Source organism: Vigna umbellata, chromosome 7, assembly GCF_029865625.1.
Source record: "Vigna umbellata cultivar VRB3 chromosome 7, Vumbellata_1.0, whole genome shotgun sequence".
Lineage (NCBI taxonomy): Eukaryota > Viridiplantae > Streptophyta > Magnoliopsida > Fabales > Fabaceae > Vigna > Vigna umbellata.
The window spans coordinates 3145942-3172228 of record NC_142171.1 but is presented as its reverse complement, the minus strand read 5'-3'; the positions used below and the strand labels follow the sequence as shown (position 1 = coordinate 3172228).

The 26287-nt window shown below is 34.3% G+C and overlaps 1 protein-coding gene across 1 annotated transcript; it reads right to left on the bottom strand.

Annotated features, from left to right (window-relative positions):
- Positions 1–22962: 22962 nt before the first annotated feature.
- Positions 22963–24032, bottom strand: LOC148194960 (uncharacterized). Its single transcript, XM_088094417.1, has 5 exons — positions 23789–24032; positions 23564–23700; positions 23389–23490; positions 23236–23301; positions 22963–23160 (listed from the first exon to the last, which is right to left on the bottom strand). The coding sequence occupies exons 1-5, from the start codon at positions 24030–24032 to the stop codon at positions 22963–22965; spliced, it is 747 nt and encodes a 248-aa protein (XP_087950543.1).
- Between the last annotated feature and the right edge of the window lie 2255 nt (positions 24033–26287).

Sequence of the window (26287 nt, the reverse complement as noted above, 5' to 3'; positions counted from 1 at the left end):
CTGGGATTGCTAGTGCGATAGTATCAACTCAAGCTTACATTACATAGAAAGACAGGGATACCAACCATGAATAATAGCCTGATTCAAAAAACAAATACAGAGCTAAAACATCTACTTGACAATTTTTTTACATGGGCACTACTTGGATTCTTCGTTAAAACAACTTTTCCAAATCCCAGTGGTTCTTAGGGTAGAAATTAAACCTGCACTGCTACAAAGACACAACATACTCCCGTACTTTCCAAATGTGAAAGTCGGAATAAGAGAACAACTAACTGGCATGATTGTCGCCATCTTCTTCTGATATGTTAAACAAGACCTTTGGAAGAGATGCGATTCTAGGTAGGTGGAGAAGCAAATAACTAAACGAGTTTTTCCTAGACATGCTGATGAGTGCATATTTATGCCCACATTTATGTTTGAAAATTAAAATTTTGATGGGATAATTGTGTTTAAATGGTTTATTTTAAGTGAATTTGTGATGATTGGAATTATTGGCTTTGGAAAATAGAGAGACGTAAAAAGTGAGTTTTAATGCATAAATTATTCTTGGATTTTCTAATGTTTATTTGTGCAGCTGAGAATATAAGTTTTATTGGTCCAAATGGCAATTCAAGGCCCAAAGTCAGATTTTATTTGGAAAATTCAGAAGGGGCTAAAGTGCAGATAGAGGAAATTTCAGGGTATTTGTGCAATTTTGGAAAGTCAGAAAATCTAAAAGATAAAATTCAGTTGTTGAATTTAATTTGGGAATATCAACAGAAAATATCTTCCAAATAATTTTATCATTATCTAAATCTTTTAGTTATTTGGAAGATATAGGATATAAGATAATTAAGTTAATATCTATCAAATATTCTTTGAAACTGATTTAATCTAATGAATATTTGAAAGATATAATATATCAACAGAAAATATCTTATCAACAAACTATTCAAAGTCCAAGCCCAATCAAGCCTATATAAAGAGACCCAAGGGAGGCAGAAAAGGGGACTTCACTTCATACATTCATTCTTTCATACTCCTCTCACTTTTCTTTCATCTTGTATTCAACTCCATTCATGGAGAGCTAAGCATCTAGGGCTAATTCTGCTGTAACTCCATTATGGATTCTGAGGTTAGATTGAGTTAATGCAATTGTTTATTTTGATTATTGATTTAAGTTGTTCTCTCTATGTCTTTCATCTCTCTATCAAATTAAAAGCAAAGATTTTTCCATCATAATGTGTTTGAATCTACATGCATATTGATTATATGAGTTCTAGGGTTTCTAGGTTTAATTGAGAATCTACTTTGATTTAATTTAGAAACTTTCATATGATTAAATGGTTTTTACTTTCAATTGAGAATGTACTTTGATTGATTAGTAATAATTTCAACTATAATCAATTGAGAATTTACTTTGATTGATTAGCTTTTAATTTGGTTAGGAGATTTAAGAATAGATATGATTAAACACAATAGAATTTGATTGAGAATGTACTTTGGTTGAATTTATTGTGAATAATCTAGAAAGGTTTTGCATTTGATTGAGAATTTACTTTGGTTAAATGCATGATTGCCCTCAAATTAATTAAGAATGTACTTTAATTAATTTGAAACTTAAACAATAATCAATTGAACAATTATCCGTGAATAACCGATGATGAATCTATCTTGGAAAAGCAGTGGAATTAGCCTATTTCATCGTAACTGTTTTTAAGTTTATTAATTGTTCTTTAAACATTCTCCAAACATCATTTTTATTCATAAGCATTGCATAACATAAGAGTCAGATATTCAAAAGCAATTTCGTGTTCGTTGGGAGACGACTCAGGGTTACTTTAGCCCTATCTACCTTCTTGAATACTACTTGGCAATACTGAAGTTGCCTTGAAAAGTAGTATTAATTTGATAGCTTCAACGACAGCCTATCACATGCCTAGTGCTTGCTTCTCACCAGAAACATCCCTTAATTCCTCCTCTGCAGGCTTCAAATCTTTTCCATTTTGTTATTTCCTTTTAAAAGAAGTTTTATTGAGTTATGTATTTCAAAAATTACACTTTAGAATGATTATTAACTCGGTATTTTCAATTATGTTAGATTAATTTCAAGATTTTAATTATGATTGCGAAATTTTTTAAGTTTTAAGGCCTTTTAGTTACTCTCCAAGTTTGGGATATAAAAATATATATAATTATTATAAATAAATATTTAATCTCACAAGTATTTTTTAAACTTTTTATTGATTAAAATATACTTTTATTAGATAAATTAAACTAATTATTACATTTAAGTGTTAAATTACTTTATTATAATTAGGCTTAATACCATTGTTGGTCCCAAATTTTGTTAGCTTTATTCGAAATTGTCCTAATTTTTTAAAAATATTCAATGTAGTCCTAAATATCAAAATTTGTATTCAATTTAGTCCTTTTTGCAAACGCCATTTAAATCGTTAACGGCCAAATGTCTAGTTGTGCAATCAATGAATGACATGCCATTTAACTGTTGACCTACCTTGATTAAAACATGACACAGCCAATGAGGGACTGCCACGTGGCAGCCCCTTCCCTATCCAAAAAATTAGGGTTTTTGAATGCAAGGGGGAAAAGGCTTCTATGTCACGCGGAGCAAAAACGACGCTGGAACTTTACTCCAAGCACGATTTTTGTGCAGGTGGGTTCTCGTAGGCTGCTGCGATTAGGGTTAAGGGTGCGAAGGTGGTGGTAGCCTAGGTGGTTTTCGCGGCAGTCATGGAGGTTTGAGCGGTGCAAGAATTTTTGTCACGATTCTGGTTTGCGATTGTAGCTCGCCATAGTGGCGATTTGGGTTTTCTGCAGGTTTACGAAGATGGTGGAGGCGCGATGGAGGAGATGATGACGGTGCGGCATTGGCGGCGTCTAAGTGAAGTTTGCGTGGTGGTGGAATTTGCCCTCGTAGTAGAGTTTGAATGGAGCCGCTTGTCCTGGGAAGAAGAAGCTCTGGATGGTTGATGGCGGCGATTTTGGAGGTTGTTCTCGTGGTGTGGCCTGATGCGAGGTTAGTTGTGGTTGACTGTTGGGCCACCATGGTGATGGCTTGAGAAGGAGAGGCAGTGGCGTTGATGGAGATCCATGATGAAGGAAGGGGAAGATTGTCCTAGTGGTGTTTCTAGGTGGTTGCTGGACGGAGAAGATGAACACCGATGGTGGTGGCACGATTAAAGTGTCCACGTCTTTCACTGATTGCACAGTTGGACATTTGAATGTTATCATTTAAACGGCGTTTGCAAAAAGGACTAAATTGAACACAAATTATAACCTTTAGGACTACATTGAACATTAAAAAAAATGAGGAACATTTCGAACAAAGCTGACAAAAATTGGGACCAATAATGGTATTAAGGCTTATAATTAATATTGAAACTTAATTTGTAAGTGTTAAGATGAGAATGATATTGTATATTTACATCTTTACAAAAATATAACATAAAAATTTAATCTTTCTAATTATTTTTAAATTTAAAAAATAAAAAATGAAAAAATAAACAGGATAAGGATAGACTGACCCACCTTTCGTCCACTAATTTGATAGGTTATGTGAGGGGTTGTTTCACCTTGCATCTCCAAACATTTTATCATGCACCTCTAATCTCCAAAAATAACCTTAAAGGTTACATTTGTCTTCATCAAATTTCAAAATTCGGTGAAGGATTCGATAAAGTAAAAAAAATCCTTCATTAGATTTCAAAATCTGATGAAGAAAAAAAGTCCTTCATCAGATTTCAAAATTCGATGAAGAAAAAAATCCTTCATTAGATTCGAAATTTGATGAAACACAAAAGGTGGGGTGTAGGGTTTTTTGAATTGCAAAGGACAATTTTGAAATTTTAAAAAAAAATTGGAGGTGCATGGTGAAATGATTGGAGATGCAAGGTGAAACAACCTATAAGAGGCAAGCCAAAATGGACTAGTGAGTTGAATATTCTAATAATTTATCTTGTTTTGGCAAGCTAACAAACTATCACTGGTCTATTACAACTCACTTTGACATCTCACTATTATCTCATAAAATATAAGTACAAAGGAGAATCGTCAACACCTAATTTCATTTGGATGGTTTTTTTTAATATATATGTATTTAAATATTTTTTTCTTACAAATATTACTAATAATATAAGGAAAACGAAAAAATATTAAGCAATTTGAAAATAAAAAAATTTACAAAATAAAAAAAATTAAAGATTTACAAAATTAAAAAATTTAAAACTTAAAGTAAGACAAAATAAAAAGAAAAAAGAAAAATAATAAAAGGAACTATAAATAGAAATTTATTCAAAAAGTAATTAAATTGGTTGATTTTTTAGGTTAGTAAGCCTATTTTTAATCACACACTTATTTCTCTATTTACACACTCATTTCTTTGCACTTAAAAATATTTCCAATGATAGTTTATCGTGTAGCATTTTCATTTTATTTTCCTATTTAAAAAGAAGTTTGACGGTCTTTTCTTTTTCACGTTTTCTTTCATATCAAAACTTCCACGCCATTTTTTTATTTAGAATCTTATTCACATGTACGTCACTCTACACAAAATAAAAATTAGAGTAGTAATAGGTTGACACGCCTACGTGTCAGTTACACTCATTTGACACGGTCCAGGTTAGCTTTTTTAAAAAAAAATTGCAAACTGATGGAGTGTAAAAGTGGAAAAACACCTACTGGGGTTTGTTTCTTATTTCGGTTCACAATCGAAATCCCCATTTAGGTTTTGTTTGAAAACCCGAATTCCATCACTCTTCATTGCTTCCCATTTCTGTATCTGAGACACTTCAATCGTTTATTGTGGAGGTTATTCGTGGTTGTGAAGTTGAGGGTTATGGAGGATTCCGGTTGGCGTCTCGATTTCTCTCGCGTCTGTCGTGTGCGGCTTTGAGGTAGGGGTTTTGATTTTTTTCTCTCTCTTAGGTTGTGTAGTTTTTGTCGGTATTTGTAGACAACTTGCATGTGATATTTGACCATATCTGTTTATTGACGTGGGGTTGTGGGGGACCAAGCTCTTATTTTTGGGTTGACAGGAGGCGGGGTTGCTTTGTTGGTCATGTGTTCTCTGTTAGAGGTGGGGTTGCTTTGCTGGTGACGTGTCAACCTATTACTACTCTTTAAGACTTTTGTGTTGGAGCTTTATGTCTGGTGTGACAGGAAGCACATGAGTAAAAAGGTTGAGAGTTTTGAGTTTGATTTTGACCCTGAGGATTGAGGCGTACTACGGGGTCCATTTCGTTAAAAATTGGGGAGCTTCAGAAAGTGACTTATAATTTTTCATCTAAGAACTTCATTGGCCAAGGTGGGTCTGGGTTGCTTTACAAGGGAACCTTGGTTGATGCAAAATTTAGATTCACCCAAAATAAATTAGAAATAGTTATAATATATATAACTGTTAGTGTTATGTATGATAAAATAAGTTCAATTACTAAAAAATGTTACCAATAAGGAGTATTGGTAAATCTTGAAGAAAATTGTTTTGATGATGCTTGATGACAAATTTATGAACACCGAAAAACGGCGCCACAAACTTGTTTAACAATCGGCAAGTGTGACCGAATCGTTTCAAGTAATAAACTCGGTAAGACCAAGTATCGTTCTCCCAAAGGACTCACGGCCTAGTTTAGTTATGTGATTTGTTGATTATTTAAGACTTAAGAACGAAATAAGTGGAGTTTAATATGCAAAACAGAAAATAAACATGTATGCATGAATTTGATCAATGGCTAAAACAAAATACAAACACTTCAATGGAATATATGGATGAGTATGTTGTTGGGGTTATCAATTTCATCTTATCCACTCTCATATACTTTAGGAATCCAACATTCTTTTCATCATTGTTAATGCCACTCTCTAAATTACCTTGCAAGAAGGCCTATCCCTAGTTACGAGTTCATACGATTCCTAGCATTCCTAATAATTAGTTCTTTTAGTGCAGGAGCTTAACGGCAACCAATATACTATTGGGAGAAATTCCCCGAATCTAGACTTCCCCGTACGTTCCCGTATCGACAAAATCAATAATCATGCATTGAATGAGTTAAACAAAGCAAGCATTGAGCAAAGAGGAAAAACCCTAACTAATGATGAAAGAAAGCATAGGTCTTAAATATAAGATGTAAAAACAAATTCCATATATGAGAGTTTCACAAGACTACATTGATTCCCCAACAACAATACAAGGTTTAGTTCACCATATTCATGGTGAAACTAGATGAATAATAATGAAAGAATGAAAGATAAAACCCTAGAAAGGTGAAGAGGTAGCCTGAGCATCCAAGATCCTCCTTCAAAGGGGTGGAAGAGAGAGTGTTTGCTTCGTTTCTGCCAAAGATACAAACCCTAGGACGTACTAAAGCTTATATACTATTCTAAAATTAAAGAAAATTTAGGCCCAAGCCCATAAGTGTGCCGCTCAGCGGTAAGTGCGTGAGTTGGTTTCTTCCCCTCAGCGGCCATTTTGCCCCTCAGCGGATCCCCCGTGAGCTTCTGAGTGCCGCTGAGCGGTAAACTGCCGCTGAGCGGCAGTTGCGGCAGTTGGGGCTTCTCCTTTTGCACTTTTTTATGTCTTTTCTGATTTCATCTCTCTCCTTCTTCACTTCTTTCACCAAATTCACCTTAAAACCTGCACAAAAACACTGAAATCAAGCATAAACCTGTCCAGCTCTCTTATTTCTGAAAATATGAATAAAAGCATGATTTCAAGCTAGTTTCTAAGTGTTAAAGGTTGCTTTTAGTATCAATTTCAAGCATGAAAATAACAGTTTTTCAACTGTTATCACAACCCCAAACTTAGAACTTTGCTTGTCCTCAAGCAAACAAGATGTAACTCAATCTTCTACCAATTCATATGATGGTTCACTCATTCAAAAATTTCTTTTCAAGATAAGCAAAGACTTCAATCAAACTTTTGACCAAGATTTCAATCAAGATGTGCACATGCTTTAGTGTTCACAAAGTCAGTTAATATCAAACAAATGCTATTTTTCATGACTGATCAATCAATTAAGCATGGATGTTCATGTGCTCATGGAATACTTCCTCACCAGGTAAAGTGTTTCACTCACACACAAGTGTATAAGAGGTAATCACTCATTCACTCCACTATCACAATGTCACATGAATCAACTTTGCCTTTCATTTAACCACAATCAAAACATTTACAAGCATGCATCATCACAAGGACTTTTCAATGGCTTATAACGTGGCTGGGCTAATCAAGAAAATTGGTTTTTCTGGATCACAAAATCCTTGAGTTAAGAGAATCATAACAACACAATTATTCTTATTTTTCCCAACTTGTCTTCACATTGAGCTTTGCTTTTTCTTTTCTTTTCTTTCTCTTTTTCTTTTCTTTTCACATTCTTATTCTTAACTTTTAGCTCAATGCTTTTCCTTTTTCCTTTTCATGCTTTCCCAACAACCCCAAACTTGAACATTTAACAATACCACAAAAGATTTTCTACTTAACTCAAGGTAAAGCTTTTCAACAAGGGTTTTCAATTTATGTTCAAGGCTAAGGGTTCAAAGGATAGAACACAAAGTGTTCTCTTTTAGTGGGCTAACTTCATGAATTTGGCCAATAAAAAGGGTTCCAACAAACGGCCTTGATCATATGATGCAAAACAAGCAATTGATTCAAGCATAGAAAACCTGGGCTAAATCATTCCTGCTTTCAAAGTAAAAGCATTCAATCAATAAAAACTTCGGATCTCAAAACCTCACAAATAGGCTCATTCACATTTGACATACACATCCTGCTTAATCTCACAATCACAATCATAATATCCTGCATTTGTTCACAAAGCTTGTGAATCACCTGTATAAGCATTTAATGTGCACATCTATCTCAACATCAATCAATCAATAATCATCATCAAGCATTACTTATCACACAATCACAGTCAATAGCAAACCATCATAACAAACTAGGTTTCTAATATAGTACATCAACCCTAGTCTAAAACAAAAATAAATACGTACAGAACACTGGGTTGCCTCCCAGTAAGCGCTTGTTTAATGTCACGAGCCTGACCCAAACTTTCAAGGATCAACCAACAGCATCATTGTGGACAATTGTTGCACCTCTCCCCCTAGATAGGGCTTGAGACGTTGCCCATTCACCACCCAACTTTTCTGTGGATCATCAGCAGCTGGATTAAATATTTCAATTGCTCCATGCGGATGCACTTCTTTTATCACAAATGGTCCTGACCATTTTGACTTCAGCTTCCCAGGAAATATCTTCAATCTTGAATTGAACAATAGTACCTGTTGTCCTGGATTGAAAACTCTATTCACCAACTTCCTATCATGATAAAATTTGATCTTGTCTTTGTAAGCCTTGGATGAATCATATGCATGTAATCGCATTTCTTCAAGCTCCAAAATCTGCCTTCTGCGTGTGCATTGAGTTTCATAAGGATCAAAATTCAAGAATTTCAAAGCCCATAACGCTCTATGCTCCAATTCTACTGGCAAATGACATGCTTTCCCATAGACTAATTGAAATGGTGATAATCCCATAGACGTCTTCATTGCCGTCCTATAAGCCCAAAGAGCATCATCCAATTTGAGAGACCAATCCTTTCTTGATGAAGTCACTGTTTTTTCCAGGATCCTTTTTATCTCCGTGTTAGACACCTCAGATTGTCCATTGGTTTGTGGATGATAAGGTGTAGCTACCTTATGTTTCACTCCATAGTGTTTGAGTACTTTTTCTAGCTGATAATTGCAAAAATGAGATCCTCCATCACTAATCAACACTCTTGGAGTGCCAAAACGTGAGAATATCTGCTTCTTCAAGAATTTAATTACCATGCTAGCATCATTTTTAGGACAAGCTAATGCTTCCACCCATTTACTCACATAATCCACTGCTACCAGAATATATTCATTGTTGAAAGATGGAGGAAAGGGTCCAACAAAGTCAATACCCCAGCAATCAAAAACCTCAACCTCTAAAATGCCTTGTAATGGCATCTCATGATGTTTAGTGATCGTCCCTGCTCTTTGACATTTATCACAATTTCTGGCATGATTATGGGCATCTCCAAATAAAGTTGGCCAATAAAATCCTGATTGAAGGACTTTTGCTGTTGTTCTTTCTCCATTAAAATGTCCTCCATAAGGTGAATCATGACAATGCCAGAGAATTCCTTCTGCTTCTTCATTTGTCACACATCTCCTCAGAAGATTATCTGCTCCAATCTTGAACAAATAAGGATCATCCCAAACAAACTGCTTGGCATCATGCAAATTTTTTTTTCTTTGTTGCCAAGTTAAGTCTTCTGGCATGACCCTTGCAGCTTTGAAATTAGCCATATCAGCAAACCAGGGCCTTTGCTGAATATACATAAGTGTTTCATCTGAAAAAGATTCCCAGATTTCGAATTCCTTGCTAGTGACCTCATTGTTAACTAACCGTGACAAATGATCAGCAATCAAGTTCTCACTTCCTTTCTTATCACGAATTTCTACATCAAATTCTTGCAACAGTAGTACCCATCTAATCAGACATGGCTTAGAATCTGGCTTTGTCAACAAATATTTGATAGCTGCATGATCTGTATAGACAGTCACCTTAGATCCAATAAGATAAGGTCGAAATTTCTCTAAAGCATACACAATAGCCAGGAATTCTTTTTCTGTGGTAGCATAATTCAGTTGAGCATCATTCAGAACCTTGCTAGCATAATAAATTGGATGAAACTTTTGTTCTTTTCGCTGGCCAAGAACAACTCCTATTGCATAATCACTTGCATCACACATTAATTCAAAATTTTGATTCCAATCTGGCGCTACAATTACTGGAGCTGACACTAATTTATTCTTCAATGTGTCAAAAGCTTTCAAACAGTCTTCATTCATCACAAAAGGAGCATCCTTCATCAAAAGATTACTCAATGGTTTAGCAATTTTTGAGAAATCTTTGATGAATCTTCTATAAAACCCAGCATGACCGAGAAAACTCCTAATCCCCCTTACATTTGTTGGTGGAGGCAGTTTCTCAATGACTTCTACTTTAGCTTTATCTACCTCAATTCCTTTAGCAGAGATTTTATGCCCCAACACAATTCCTTCAGTTACCATGAAATGACATTTCTCCCAATTAAGAACAAGATTTGTCTGAACACATCTTTTGAGAACAGTGTTCAAATTAGCCAAACATCTTTGGAAAGAATTTCCAAAAACTGAGAAATCATCCACGAACACTTCAATACATTTTTCTAAGAGATCTGCAAAAATTGCCTGCATACACCTTTGAAATGTGGCTGGAGCATTACATAATCCAAATGGCATCTTTCTATATGCAAAGATACCAAAAGGACAAGTAAAAGTCGTCTTCTCTTGGTCTTTTGGATCTACCACAATTTGATTGTATCCAGAATATCCATCTAGAAAACAATAGAAAGCTTGACCTGATAATCTTTCTAACATCTGGTCCATGAAAGGAAGAGGAAAATGATCCTTTCTAGTAGCTTTATTCAGCTTCCTGTAATCAATGCACATACGCCAGCCAGTAACTGTACGAGTAGGAATAAGTTCATTTTTATCATTATGAATTACTGTCATCCCACCTTTCTTTGGAACCACCTGTACTGGACTCACCCATTCACTATCAGAGATTGGATAAATGATACCAGCTTCTAGCAGTTTCAACACTTCTTTTCTAACCACTTCCTTCATAACAGGATTTAACCTTCTCTGTGGTTGAGCACTTGGTTTATAATCTTCTTCCATAAAAATCTTGTGCATGCAATAAGTTGGGCTAATACCTTTAAGATCTGATATTGACCACCCAATTGCTTCTTTGTTGGCTTTCAAAATTTCTATCAACTGCTCTTCTTCTTGTAGAGATAAAGAGTTATTGATGATGACTGGCTTTGTTCCATCTTCTTCTAGAAAAACATATTTCAAATGTGATGGCAATCTTTTTAATTCTGGCGTCTTTGCTTTGACTTCTTCTTCCTTATCAATTATTTCAAAGATTGGATCTTCCACTGGACTCTTTTTCAATGTTTCCAAGTCCATAAGACATTCATCAATTAATTTCTCTTCTTCTTCATCTAAATCTTCACAAGCATCAATGAGAGTTTTCTCTAATGGAGAAATATTTCGCACCATCCTTTCTTGCACCATACAAACTTCATCAAGTTCATCAAATTGAAAACATGCTTTGTCATCATTTGGATATGTCATGGCCTTGGATACGTCAAAAGTGACTTCTTCATCATCAACTCTCAATTTAAGCTTACCATTTTTTACATCAATTAAAACTCTAACAGTCTTCATAAAAGGTCTCCCAAGAATAAGAGGAACATCACTATTTCCTTCCATCTCCATCACAATAAAATCCACTGGGAATATAAATTTATCAACCTTCACTAGAACATCTTCAACCACTCCATATGGATATTTAAGAGACCTGTCCGCCAGTTGAAGAGCCATTCTGGTCGGTTTGATTTCCAAACCCTGAATTGTTCTGCACATGGATAGCGGCATTAAATTAATGCTAGCTCCTAAATCAATCAATGCTCTTCCAACTTTCAAATCTCCTATGGTGCATGGAATAGTGAAGCTTCCTGGATCTTTAAGTTTAGGAGGTAGTTTCTGTATGATTGCACTGCAGTTACCCTGTACATTGATAGTTTCCTTTTCAATGTACTTGTTTTTCTTTGTAAGAAGTTCCTTCAAAAACTTTGCATATGCTGGCATCTGTTGCAATGCCGGCATCTGTTGCAATGCTTCAGAGAATGGTATAGTGATCTCCAGCTTCTTAAACAACTCCATGAATCTTTCCAACTGCTTTTCTTTCTCCTTCCTTGAATAACTCTTTGGATAAGGAAGTGGCTTTTCACCCTCTTTTTCTTTTTGTCTCTCCTCTCTCTCTTCTCTCTCTTTTTTTTCTCTCCTCTCATCTTCTTCTTTTTTCTTTTTCTCTCTCTCAACCCTTTCTTTCCACTCACATGTTTCTTTTTCACTCTCACTCTCATTTTCTTTCTCCTCTTTTTCTTTTTTTCTCTCCTCTAACACTTTACCACTTCTGGTCACAACAGTTTTACACTCCTTTATGAGATTATCATGTTTCATCTTGTCAACTATTCGCTCAACATAGATCTCCATATTTTTAAATGCAGCATCCACATTCTGACAATAAGATGCATTCGTCTTCAAGAATCTTTGGAAAGTCTCGTCAAGTTTTGTTGTCTTCTCAAATGGAGTAGATTGCATTTGCCATTTTTGCTGTTGCCCTTGAACCATTCAGACCTGTTGTATTTCTTGTGGTATTTGAGAAAGCTTCATAATTACTTCTTCCAACTGTTGAGAGATAATTCTATTTTGAATAAGCAAAGCATCATTTGATTGTAACAACTCCTTCTGACTAAGATATCCTCTTTCAATATTAAGTTCGTTGTCACTAATAGCCACATTTTCAATAATTTCTGTTGCTTCCTCTGGAGTTTTCCATTTAATGTTTCCTCTTGCTGAGGCATCAAGCATCATCTTGGTTTGTGAACCAAGACCTCCAAGGAAGGTAAGGACTACTTCCACTTCATCGAATCCATGCGTGGGTGTTTTTCGTAGCAAGCTTTTGTATCTATCCCATGCATGACCCAGTGATTCTTCCATGCCCTGCCTGAATGAAGAAATCTCTTGCTTGCCTTTGTTCACCTTTGATTGTGGGAAGTATTTATTTAGAAACTTGGTTACCACTGCTTCCCACTCTGTGAAACTTCCCTCTGGAAAAGAATTTAACCAAAGCTTAGCATTGCCTCCTAATGAGAAAGGAAACAAGCTAAGTTTGATCACTTCATCTGGCACCCCATTGATTTTCACTGTGTTGCAGATCTCATTAAATGTAGTGAGGTGCTCATATGGGCTTTCATGAGATAACCCATTGAATTGATTGCTCTTCACCAGTTGGATCAATGCTGGTTTGACCTCCATGTTAGCTGCATTGACTCTAGGTCTAGCTATACTGTTAAAGTGCTGAGGTCCAGCTGTATTGGTGTAATCAGCAAGAGTTCTTATGATATTATTGTTCTCCATATTTTCTGTGCTATGGTCAGAACCTTGTGGTGATGGTTGCAACAGAGTTTCCGGAGGAGGGAAAAGTTCTCTAGATGTTCGGATTCTTCTCCTCCGTCTACTCTCGTCTAAACCTTCAAGAAGAGGTTCTGCAGTTATCTTGCTCCTAGTTCGAATTGTCTCCTGCATACACAAGAACACAAAACCCTAGAATATTTGGTTAGCACAAAAAGATATAGGAGAAGATATAAGATTCAGAGAATAAAATAAAATAAAATGAAATAAAATAAATTAAAATAAAATAAAATAAAAACAGAAAAAATAAAAACAGAAATTCAAAATTAAAGTCAAAGATAATCAATAATCACACAAATTAACCAGTTAAACCACGAGTCCCCGGCAACGGCGCCAAAAACTTGATGACAAATTTATGAACTCCAAAATACGGCGCCACAAACTTGTTGAACAATCGACAAGTGTGACCGAATCGTTTCAAGTAATAAACTCGGTAAGACCAAGTATCGTTCTCCCAAAGGACTCACGGCCTAGTTTAGTTATGTGATTCGTTGATTATTTAAGACTTAAGAACGAAATAAGTGGATTTTAATATGCAAAACAGAAAATAAACATGTATGCATGAATTTGATCAATGGCTAAAACAAAATACAAACACTTTAATGGAATATATGGATGAGTATGTTATTGGGGTTATCAATTTCATCTTATCCACTCTCATATACATTAGGAATTCAACAATCTTTTCATCATTGTTAATGCCACTCTCTAAATTACCTTTCAAGAAGGCCTATCCCCAATTACGATTTCATACGATTCCTAGCATTCCTAATAATTAGTTCTTTTAGCGCAGGAGCTTAACGGCAACCAATATACTATTGGGAGAAATTCCCCGGATCTAGACTTCCCCGTACGTTCACGTATCGACAAAATCAATAATCATGCATTGAATGAGTTAAACAAAGCAAGCATTGAGCAAAGAGGGAAAACCCTAACTAATGATCAAAGAAAGCATGTATCTCAAATAAGATGTTTAAACACAAATTCCATATATGAGAGTTTCACAAGACTACATTGATTCCCCAACAACAATACAAGGTTTAGTTCACCATATTCATGGTGAAACTAGATGAATAATAATGAAAGAATGAAAGATAAAACCCTAGAAAGGTGAAGAGGTAGCCTGAGCATCCAAGATCCTCCTTCAAAGGGGTGGAGGAGAGAGTGTTTGCTTCGTTTCTGCCAAAGATACAAACCCTAGGACGTCCTAAAGCTTATATACTATTCTAAAATTACAGAAAATTTAGGCCCAAGACCATAAGTGTGCCGCTCAGCGGTAAAGTACCGCTCAGCGGTAAGTGCGTGAGTTGGTTTCTTCCCCTCAGCGGCCATTTTGCCCCTCAAGGGATCCCCCGTGAGCTTCTGAGTGTCGCTCAGCGGTAAACTGCCACTGAGCGGCAGTTGCGGCTTCTCCTTTTGCACTTTTTGATGTCTTTTCTGATCTCATCTCTCTCCTTCTTCACTTCTTTCACCAAATTCACCTTAAAACCTGCACAAAAACACTGAAATCAAGCATAAACCTGTCCAGCTCTCTTATTTATGAAAATATGAATAAAAGCATGATTTCAAGCTAGTTTCTAAGTGTTAAAGGTTGCTTTTAGTATCAATTTCAAGCATGAAAATAACAGTTTTTCAACTGTTATCAATGCTGCAAGAAGTTTTAGTTGAAGAAGATATTAGAATTATTTAAAAGCAATTTGTAGAAATTAAATATAGTAGGAAAGTCTTGTAAACTTTGTAAAACTTGCATTTTTAACTGCAATAATCGATTATGGGATGGCAATAATCGATTATCACAAAGTCATCCAGGAATAATCGATTATCACCTCATATAATCGATTATCACATTTTTGAAAAACCTGTAACGAACTTGAATAATCGATTATCACTTACAATAATCGATTATTTGTGGCAGTTGAGACTTAACCTTAGATATTCAGAACAGATGGCTATATATTGGGTTTTTGTGAAGATCAAAAAGAGAAGTTGTTGAACAGAAGCACTTGCAGAATACTGTTTGTCAGAGGAAGTTCTCAGAAGCTATAGTTCAAGTTCCCTTGCTTTGTCTCGTGAACAGGAGGGGCTCGCGTGTCGTGTGTCGATAGTCGGAGCAAGCTCTCTTCAAGTTAGCAAGGTGCTCTGCCTGGTCTCATGAATAGGAGAAGCTCGCGTTTCGTTTGTCGATAGTCGGAGCGGTTCTCTTCGAGTTGGCAGAGTGTTGTTCTTCCGGTTCGTTCATCGAAGGAAGGTTTATTTATCTGTTTTATTCACTATTTGTTGTAATCTGTGGAACATCTTTTTAGTGGAACTGTTAATCACTTTTTATAGTGATTAACGACTAAATGTAGATTCTGTTGAATCGAACCAGTATAAAAATTACTCGTGTGATTTTCTATTCCCTACATTTTTTATCTTTTACGGATATCAACTGTTCGATAAATTTTCTGAAAGAAAATTGATTTTCTAAAAATAGACCAATTTATTTTAAAAAGATGACCGAACATGCTTTCTACTACTCTAGATTTATTCTGCTGCGTTACACTCTGTCTGGTACCAACCAACAAAAAAATCACATTTTACATGACTTTGTGTATTAATAATATATTCGTTTTATTGACCTCAATGAAGCTGGAAATAGTATTTAAACTCCACAATATGAGCAATGTACTGACCCATGGTTTTGACCAACCGATTTTTGGTGAATTACATAATGGTATGTGTGAGTGAAGGAGGCTTGGGAGAGATTACAGTAAAGTAACAATAGTACAGTCGAACTGTAGTATTAGGCAAATGAGTGGATGTTTTTTTTGAACTTTGAAGGCCTGGTTTGTTTTTAAAGAATATTTGGCCAAACAATTAGTATAGAAAGAAAGTTCCTATTATTTAAAATTTAAATTTCATTTAGAGAAGTAAATTTCATATTTTATGTTTAGGTATTATTGATTAACATTATGAGCAGCCTTGATTCCAGTGGATTATATTTCAGTGGTAGTGTTAAGTTTACAGAAGTTGAATGTAAATTGTTTCAGTGTGTTAACAATAGATTGTGCCACATTCTCATTCTCAGATAACAATAGAGACATAACTTTAAGAATAGAATCATGTGTTAACTGTGTAAAAAAGAGACATTTACATCTCAGAATCATGTGGACAACCCAATGCATGTCCACAAAGCATTTTCCTAAAACAAACTATAAACGGGGACAATAAATTGGATTGAGTGGGCTACAACTATGCAAGGGACCCCTTTTTTTGTATGTTCTTTGAAAGTACCAACTAAGTCATTTTAAATTAGATTGATATAACTGTTGTGTGTGGTGTATTTTTGAGAGGTGTAATCTGTTTGGAATAAATAGATTGTGCATCTGTTGTTTTGACTGAAAGTAAAGTGATAACAAAGTTTTGGATTTAAACTAATTTCATGATTATAAAAGCCATATTTGAATTGTAAAGCTAACCAACCACTTTATTATTACACGTTCCATATTGTTCCTGGTTTGGTAGTTTGATCTGCACCATAAGTCTCGTATGTAGTTTATGTAGAGTTGTATTGGTTAATATGAATGACCTAGGGAAAGAAAAGGAACGTACAACAATTTCTAAGAAACGAAGCAGGTACAAATAGCACGTGAATAAGAGAGTTGTTTATCATATTCACCTCTGTTTGAGCTTAGCTTATAACTATTTGGATATGTTGTTGCATTTATGCTTAAACAATCAACCTAAACAAGCACAAGTCACGGATACATAGTACTTTGTATAATGAGCTGTAGTTGGTAGTATTTTAATATCACAGTTCCACTTTATGCATGCATTAGTTGAGTAATGAGCTGTAATAACTAGTTATCTTGTTAGTCTTATGTGGTTATTTGTAAATCAGGTTTTGTACAATAGTAGAAGTTGTTAAATTCAATATCAATATTAAAATTTTTTGGTGCAGTAAGTGGTCATATGGTCAGCTTTATTTGGTTAATAACTGAATTGCTTATGTATAAAAATAGAAGTGTTTAAATTGAATATCAATGTTCAATAAAGAAGCAGAAGTAACGGATACATAGTGCTTTCTATAATGAGTTGTAGTTGGTAGCATTTTAATATCACAGTTCCACTTTATGCATGCATTAGTTAGATACATTGTATTTTACCAATATATTAATTTGAACATGTGACTGTCAAGTGAGATACATAGTATTATATAATGACTTTTATTTTGTTTCGATAAATTTGCAGGATATAGTGATATGGACAAAGAAGTTAGTGAAATGGTAAGTATGGTGTAATTTTTTTAATTTAATATTGAATATGCACATTGTTGTATTCAATTAACTAACATATGGTTTGATTTATACTTGCAGGCCTCACTTAGAGTTAGGCATCGAGTCCAGACACAACATATACTTCAAGTGAACGGTTGCCTATCATCCTTTCAAAAGGAACGTTTAAAGTCAACACCTTTCAAGTGGTTGGTGGATATGGTTGACAATATGGTTATTTCTAGCCCCATTCTTCTAGAGTTAATTAGTAGGTGGGACGTGGTTCATAAGGCGTTTAGGATTAGGGAGAATTTAGTGCCTTTTAGAGTTGATGAAGTTTGTTTTTTTAGGTTTACCTAATGTTAGTGAGAGTATTAATTTAGAGAATGATGTTGGTGGCATTGTCAATGACTTGTTTATGGATGAGGACATCACAATTTTAAGTATAATGGAAAAGATGACGCATAAGACATTTAAATCCAAAAAAAGTGTTGACATGTTTTGTAGGTTGTATATTTTGTTAGGTTTTGGAGCATTTTATTTTCCTAGGAATAGTAATGTGATAAACAGTGTCACTTTTGGTAAACTAGATAACATTAATGATCTAAATATATACAACTCGGGTGATGTTGTATATGGTTTGATAGTCGGTAGTTTGAATCGGGCATGCGATAAATACAATCGCAGAACTTACCACGAAGTTATACACATAGCTGGGTGTGCATCAGTTTTGCAGGTATGTTTATACGTTCATTTATTTAATTGTTAAGAAATAAATTATGATATTTTTTGAAAGAGTTATAACTGTTGTGATGAACTTTACAGTTGTGATGAACTTTACAGTTGTGATGAACTTTACAGTTGTGGGTTGTTGAACGCATCAGTTTGTATCATGTTGGTGGAGGGTGTATTTATCCTCGATTTCTTCATTGGGTTGTTGATAACGGCTGTAAAACCGTTATTTTTATACTTAATTTTGACATTAAAAACACCCTTTATGACTTAGAAACTATCTTGAAATCGTGCTTTTGCTTAAATTGTGGAAATAAGAGTGTTGGATGAGTTTTATGCTTGGTTTTCCTTGTTTTGGCAGGAATTAAGATGAATTGGATGAAGAAGTTGAAGTAGTAAGGAGTTGGACTCAGGAAAGAAAGGAAAATTGCGCAAAAGAAGAATCGAAGCCACCGCTAAGCGCCATTTCACCGCTGAGCGCCAAGCTTGCTGTTGAGTTCTCTGTCTAACGCTTAAGCGCCATCGCTAAGGGCTAATCCAAGTATCGCAGTCACTGCTGAGCGACATTTCTACCGCTGAGCATTAGAGTCTGTTGTTAAGTGCACTGTTTCATGCCTGAGCGCCATCGCTGAGTGTCACTCTGAGTGCCGCACTTACCGCTGAGTGCAATTCCTACCGCTGGGCACGGTTAACTTGGGCTTGGGCCAATTTTCTGTATTTTTAATAAACTATATAAGGGTTTAGTTGACCTAGGATTCATATCTTTGGACAAAAAGAGGAGAAGTTACACTCCTTTCACCCCTGGAGGCGGATTTTGGATGCGGAAGCTCCGATCTTCATCTTTTAGGGTTTTATCTTTCATTCTTTTCATTATTTTCATCTAGTTTCACCATGTCTATGGTGAACTAAACCTCCGTTGTTGTTGGGGAAACGATGTAATCCTTTGAAACTCACGTGTATTGAATTGATTCTTGATTATATATGTTGTACTTCATTAATTGTTAGGGTTTTTCCTCTATACTCTATGCATGCTTTATTTAACTCATTCAATTGCATGATCATTGATGTTATCGATACACATATAGGTAAATCTAGAACTGGGGAAATTCTCCCGGAAGCAATATTACCTAGACATAGGAATAGGAGGATCGATTGTCTTTAAGCTTTTGTGCGAATGTAATGCATGATTAATTGCTAGGGAGACAAGACATTGTGAACTAGTAATTAGGATTAGGCTTTCTTCACTAAGACATCGAGTTTAAGGTAAATTAGAAAGTGACATTAACATTATTGAAGAAGATGAATTCATAAATACATGAGAGTGGATAGGATAAGTCAGAAACCCCAACAACATGATCATTCCATATTTTACATTAATCACTTTTGCATCTTTCAATCCAATTGATCAACACTTGCATTCATGTTTATTGTTCACAATATAAACACAATGATTTCGTTTACAAGTCTTATTTAATCAAGAAATCACATAACTGTTTAGGCTTGAGTCTCTTGGGAAAAGATACTTGGTCTTACCATTTATTATTACTTGATACGATTCGGTACACTTTCCGAGGTTTTAACAGTTGTTATTAAAGATAGAAGGGAAAGAATAAAATTAACTTTTCATCAAACTGAGGTAATTCCATATTTTTTGATATAATCCTTATATTTGTTGTGTTATTTACTTAATATGATTTATTAGCGTTGGTAAAATTGTATTTCGTTTTGAAGATATTGTGGGAATGCAACACTTCTGAAGAACAATTAGACAATGATGAAATAAAGGAATCATAAACTAACGGTGGGAAAAGTAATCCTGAGTCAAATGATGAGAACTTAGAGTTTGGTAGAGTTGTGGAAGAGCAGAGAGTGTTGAGGAGAAGAGTTGATAAGCATGCAGAATGGCTTGATGACTTAGAAATGAAAATAAGACGTCTTCAAGAAGAGGTTCTCAATGAAATGCCATCTTTTAATGATGGTGTGGAGGGACTACCCACAGATGCAAAATCAATGATTTAGTTATTGTCAATTTTGTGAATGTGGGTATGGAGGGACCTTCCACACATGAGAACATTGATTTTGGAAGTTTTTGGACCACCTGCACTTCAGTGCTTTTGTAATGATGGTCATGTGTAAGTTATACACAACACAATGGTTACATACATAAATTGAATGATGTATAAATGTTTTTAGAAATGAAATTTATGATAAATTTGTTTTTTATATAGAGCGCTTGTGGAGGTGTCAAACAACATCTTAACTAGAGGAGACTTGCAATGCTTTCGACCTCGTGCAAAAATTGATAACATCGTAAGTTGAATTGACCGAAAAATTTAAACCATTGTTTGTATCGGTTTGTTATTAGGATATCCAAGAGACATTTTTTTTAATACCATGTAAGTAGTAAGGTAAAAGCGTTGTGTACAAGTACTATGGGATGAGTATATATAATGGTTAGGATTAAAAATATGTACATTATGTTATATTAATTCAATATAAATGTGAAAATGATATTAAATGATTGGTTATGAACTTTTGGTGTAGGTTATGTTTTTGCGACTACGATGATTGTGTACCATCAATTGCATAAAGCAGAAATTATTACTCGATGTTGTTCAATCCATTTTTTGCGGTATGTTAGTTATTCATTAATATTTCATTGTACTCAAGCACACAAGTTTGAAATAATGTTACAGATGCAATTTTTGTAGACAATGATCATTGAAAGAATGAAGATTCCTAAAAAAAAGAGACAATCATTGCAAGCAACAGATTACCATCATTTCTTCTTCCCTCAAAGTTCTTCATTGAATCATTTATTAATTTCTGAATTTGTAAGTACTTCAACCTATACCTTTATCATAACATGTGTTGTTGACTGTATTGATATTTGTGGTTGTGGTTCTTTAGTTGTTTGTGCCCACTGTGGGTGATGACCATTGGTGGTGCTATTGTGTCAATTGCCAATCAAGGGAATTGTTCATTTTAGATTATCTTAGTCATAAGAGGCGAACCAGATATGGTATTGACAAGGCAATGATAAGAGAAGTTGTTTTGTAGTCTTGTTTTTTTTATGGAAGTATTATTTTATAGTAAAAGCTTTACAATAATATTTAATGTGTTCAATACAAATTTGTAAGGTTGGTTGTTTGCAAGAGTTATTCGATATGATTGATAATGAAGCACATTGTAAGGAGCGACAATTGAAGGTCATTAAAGAAGATTTTCCAATCTAACCAAATACGTTAGTGACCTTATCAATAACCAATTTATTGGGTTGTCTCATATATATGATATTTCTAATATTTGTTTAATGTGTAGGTATGATTGTGGTTTGTTGGTGATGAAATATATTGAATTATGGGACAACCAACCTAAATTTGATGACAAAAAATGTCCGATTACACAACGGTTGGTATTGTTTAAGTATATGTTTGTATTGTTTAATATGGTTTATGATAAGAGGTTATTAATTGTAATATTTCACAACTGTAAATATCAATGCATGAGCAATTACAACTTATTCGACAACAAACAGTTTGTGATTGTGTATTACATGAAGAAAATCTTCATAGAAGTACAATAATGAAGAATTGTGGAATGCTATAGTCAATGAAAAAGTCATGAAGTAGGACAACATGAAGAATTTAAAGACACTAAAGAAGAGATAGAACTTGTAATGAAGTTGCTGGAATATGATAGAATATGATACAATTTTTCTTATTGGTTTTGTAGTTGTTTCGTATGTGTAATGAAGGATCACAAATTGCATTAGTTATGTACTAGTACCACCAATGTCCAATGTAGTTGCAGCACCTGTGAATGAAAAGGTTTAAATGACCAATGTCCATTTTGTGTACATAAGTTATTCAGTAAATTACGAGAACATCTATTGTACATAAGTTATTCAGTAAATTACCAGAACATCTATTGTACATAAGTTATTCAGTAAATAACCATATAAAACTAAACATATAACCACTTAGTGCACAAAATATTTTTTAACATTCATATTAAATTTAAACACTTGCATTATTGTACATAACCAATTCAGTAATTAACCAAATAAAGTTGACCATATACCGACTTACTGCACCAAACAATTTGAACATTATATTGAATTTAACCACTGATATTGTACGAAATCCGATTTAGAAATAACCACATAGGTCTACCAACATAACCAATTACTGCAACAACAAATGTGATGAAAATGTGTGGTCAAGAACTACTACATTTCATGTATATAACAAATTTCATAGTACACAAGATACCCTTCATTTCAGAAGAACTTAGTGAAACAAAGTAATACAATCGTTGATATTGAACTGAAGGATTTTTTTTTTGTACATAAGAACAATAACAAATAACCACAAAATAGTTAATACATAACCACTTACTGGACCATTACTTGTGAAATCATTTCTGGACTCAGTTGTGGCATTTGTCCCTGATTGTTTTGGGCTGCTTATAATTATTTGGTGTAATCATTCTACTTCATTGTTTATTCATTCTCTTATGGTTTAAGAGTTATTGAACTGCAACATTGGATGACAATTTATTTCGTTATTAGTCATTTTGTAAGTTGTACAGAAATACGTTCATATATAACCACATAATGAAGAAGGAATAACCAGGTACTGCACCAATTTATGAATTTTTTTTCCAGCAAATGAACATCATATAAAACTTATAACATAACGAATATTACATAAGCACTTAATGTAACAACAAATTCATCAACCTAACTTTAGTAGTTCACAAATTTTACTACATAACACATTCATGTAATCACACACAATATTGGACAACAAACAAGAACGATAAGTCTGAAATAAAAGTAGGAAAATTATGAAAGTCTTCAAGTTGTTGCATTTTGATTGTTCTTCTTTGATCCACTGCCTTCAGGTTTGTCGTTGTGAAGAGGTGGAATCAATTTCGATAGGATGTCATCAACGGAACATGTTGGAGGTTTGCTGGTAACAATTGGTATTGATAGACGTACTACGTCATCAGTTGGGCAGCCAATATCACTTCCAAAAACCAGCACAATTCGAGACTATCATTCAAAGTGCTAAAAAAGTTCACAATATATATAACAGTACAATATAAAAGTGTTCACAAAAAACTTTACCTTAACAATATTCCTCAGAGGTATGATAAAATAGTATGTTTCGCGTATTGGTGAAAAAATTGCAACCTATTCAAACATTATTGGTTGACTCCATATATTGATGTGGGAATATAAGGTCAATAGCTAATTATTTATGAAAAAAAATATTCTTACATCTTGTAGAATTATCAAACTTTCAACTTTTAAGTGTGGACCTATTTTAGGATGATCAATGGCCTTGTGGTGAACACTTGCTTTTACAGTCCCTGTTGGATCCTGTTAAGAAAGAGGTTCATTTTCCACAATAATATTTGAAGATGGTAGTAAAAGTAAATATACATCAACCAACCCGAATTGTTATTTTCATGTCACGCAGTCCGTTATGTTCACAAGCTTTAACAAGACATCGCAACAAAGATACCTTACAAGTTCCTCTCAAAGAATCAAGGGTTGAGATATGCTCAACCTCATGTTTAACCAACAATCCTGCAAATCAAATTATTATTTTGATAATCTTCCTCAAATGGAAAATTACTGTAGTCTATGAACATCAACTCCCAATTAGGGTACTTACCATGGATGTCAATGAATTTTTCAGCCCATACCCAAGCATTGGAAGTGAAGTCACGATCAAAACTGGCTTTAGCTATGTCACTCAAAAATTCTTGTGTTGTAATGTTTTCATTCACTTGTCGGTTAAGCATAGCTGCCTCAATGACACCAGTAGGGTTCGGAATGACACTGTTATTAGAATTACAACGACAAATAAAACTATCAAGATCACTTTCATCAATATCAAGTTGTTCCCATGGCTCCATTATTGTCTGTTGTTGTTATCAAAAACAAAATTGAAGAAAAAATCAACTTAAACAAACTAAAACGATGTATTCCCTAACCACAACTTTATAGCATATGGTTGTCTATCGTTCGGTTCCGCCATTTGCACCATTCGGTCCCCCCTTTGTACCGTTCGGTTCCCCTTTTGTACCATTCGATTCCCTTGTTTTAAACCGTTCGGGTTGTATCTTACACCCATTACATCCTATGACCCTAAATCCTATGACGTGCATGAGAAAAAGACAAAATTGAAGACGAACTGAACATAAACTAAGTAAATGGATGTTTGAGGTAAGCAAACAATTGGTATTGTGTGCAACAAAAGTAACCCTAACAATTGGGGGAAATTTCAAAACCGGGATACAATAACGAAGGTCTTTGTTTAGGGATAGCAACAGGTTGGGTCGGGCACGGTTAGTGCCTACCCGCAACCCGACCCGTCGGATAAAATTGTACCCGAAACCCGACCCGCTACCCGTTGGAAATCCGCCTAAAAAAAATCCGTAGATTTTTTTCAACCCGCGGATATTCGTTGGATATCCGTTTTCAAAAAATATACAAATAATATTTAAAACATATATCCAAATAAATTCAATGGATAAGTAAATAAAACTTAAAACATAAATTCAAATTAATAAAAATTAATAGTACAACATGTATCCAAATACAAGTAATTTTAAAAATAACTGTTCTAAAAATAAGATTCCAAGATTTATGTTTCTTCTTCCATATCTTCATTTTGACCACTTAATTCCTGAAACAAATAAATACAAATAAAGTCATCAATAAATGACAAAGTGACACTATTAATAAAATTAAATTAAAATATTTATAAACAAAACTACTAACATTATCATCAATTATCTCCTTTAGTATTGTATTAAGCTTCATGCTATCCACTTTCAATTTTGAAGAACCTGAAAAAGGAAAATAAATTCATTTGTCATAGACAATCATTTGAATGAATATAAATATATAATTTGAATTGTTAATTTAATTACCTTGTATGCTACTCCATAGCCAATCTTGAATACACACCAATGCCTCTAAAGTGTCTGGGTGTAATCTACTCCGATGTGGAGTAAGAAATCGACCACTAGTACTAAAAGAAGACTCAGAAGCAACTGTTGAGATATGAATGGCTAGAAAATCTCTTGCAATCATTTGTAGGATTGAATATTTTAATCCATTAGTCTTCCACCAAATTAAAATGTCAAATTCTTCATCTGAATCAGGTAGTGTCAGTTCTTCCAAGTAATAATCAAGTTCTAACTTATAATTTGATGGTTCATTTTTCTTTGCAATCTTGTGTTTTGCAAAATCTCTCCTCCAAGCATATTTTCTTCCATCAACAATTTGGCCTACATTTATGTTTGGATTTTGACATGAAGAAACTAACTTCTTACCTTTCATGTACATTTCATACTCTCTTACCAAGTCCTTAAAAAGAATCTTCACCTTTTCAATTTCACAATCAGATTCATTACCATATATCTGAGGAAAAAAATAATCCAACAAATCAATTTTGTACCTGGGATCTAAGACAATACCTATAGCCATCACTCCACTGATCACACTCCAATACTTGTTAAACTTTAAAACCATAGATGCAGCCATTTGGTGAATAATAAAATTGGGAGAGTTAAGCCATTCCATCAAAGCCAACTTAACTTCACATACCTTTGGAAAGAAAATGTTGACAGTTGGATAAGAGGTACCAGAAAACAAGAGTGTCACATCATAAACTATTTCCAACTTTTGACAAATTTCATGTCCCATTTGCCAATCATGTGCGTTAGGCAAAATTTTATATTGACTCTCTCGTTGTGATAAACGATCAAATACATCTTTGTATTGTATGGCTACTTGAAGCATTAAAAATGTAGAATTCCACTTAGTTCTAGAATCAACAACTAATTTTCTTTTGAATGGAATATTCAATTGAGCATATCTCTCTATAAATTTCTCTTCTCTTTTAGGTGTAGCTATCCAAAAATTAGCACTTTTTCTGACCCTTTCAATGAGATTAGAAATTATGGACAAACCATCCTTTACAATCAAATTCAATATATGTGCACAACATCGCACGTGAAACAATTGACCACCCAAAATAAGAGACCTAGGTGAAATCTTGTCTAAAATGCGATCAATCATAGCATCATTTGTAGTGAAATTATCAACTATCAAAGTAAAAACTTTTCTATCTAGATTCCAATCCATTAAACATTCAACGAAT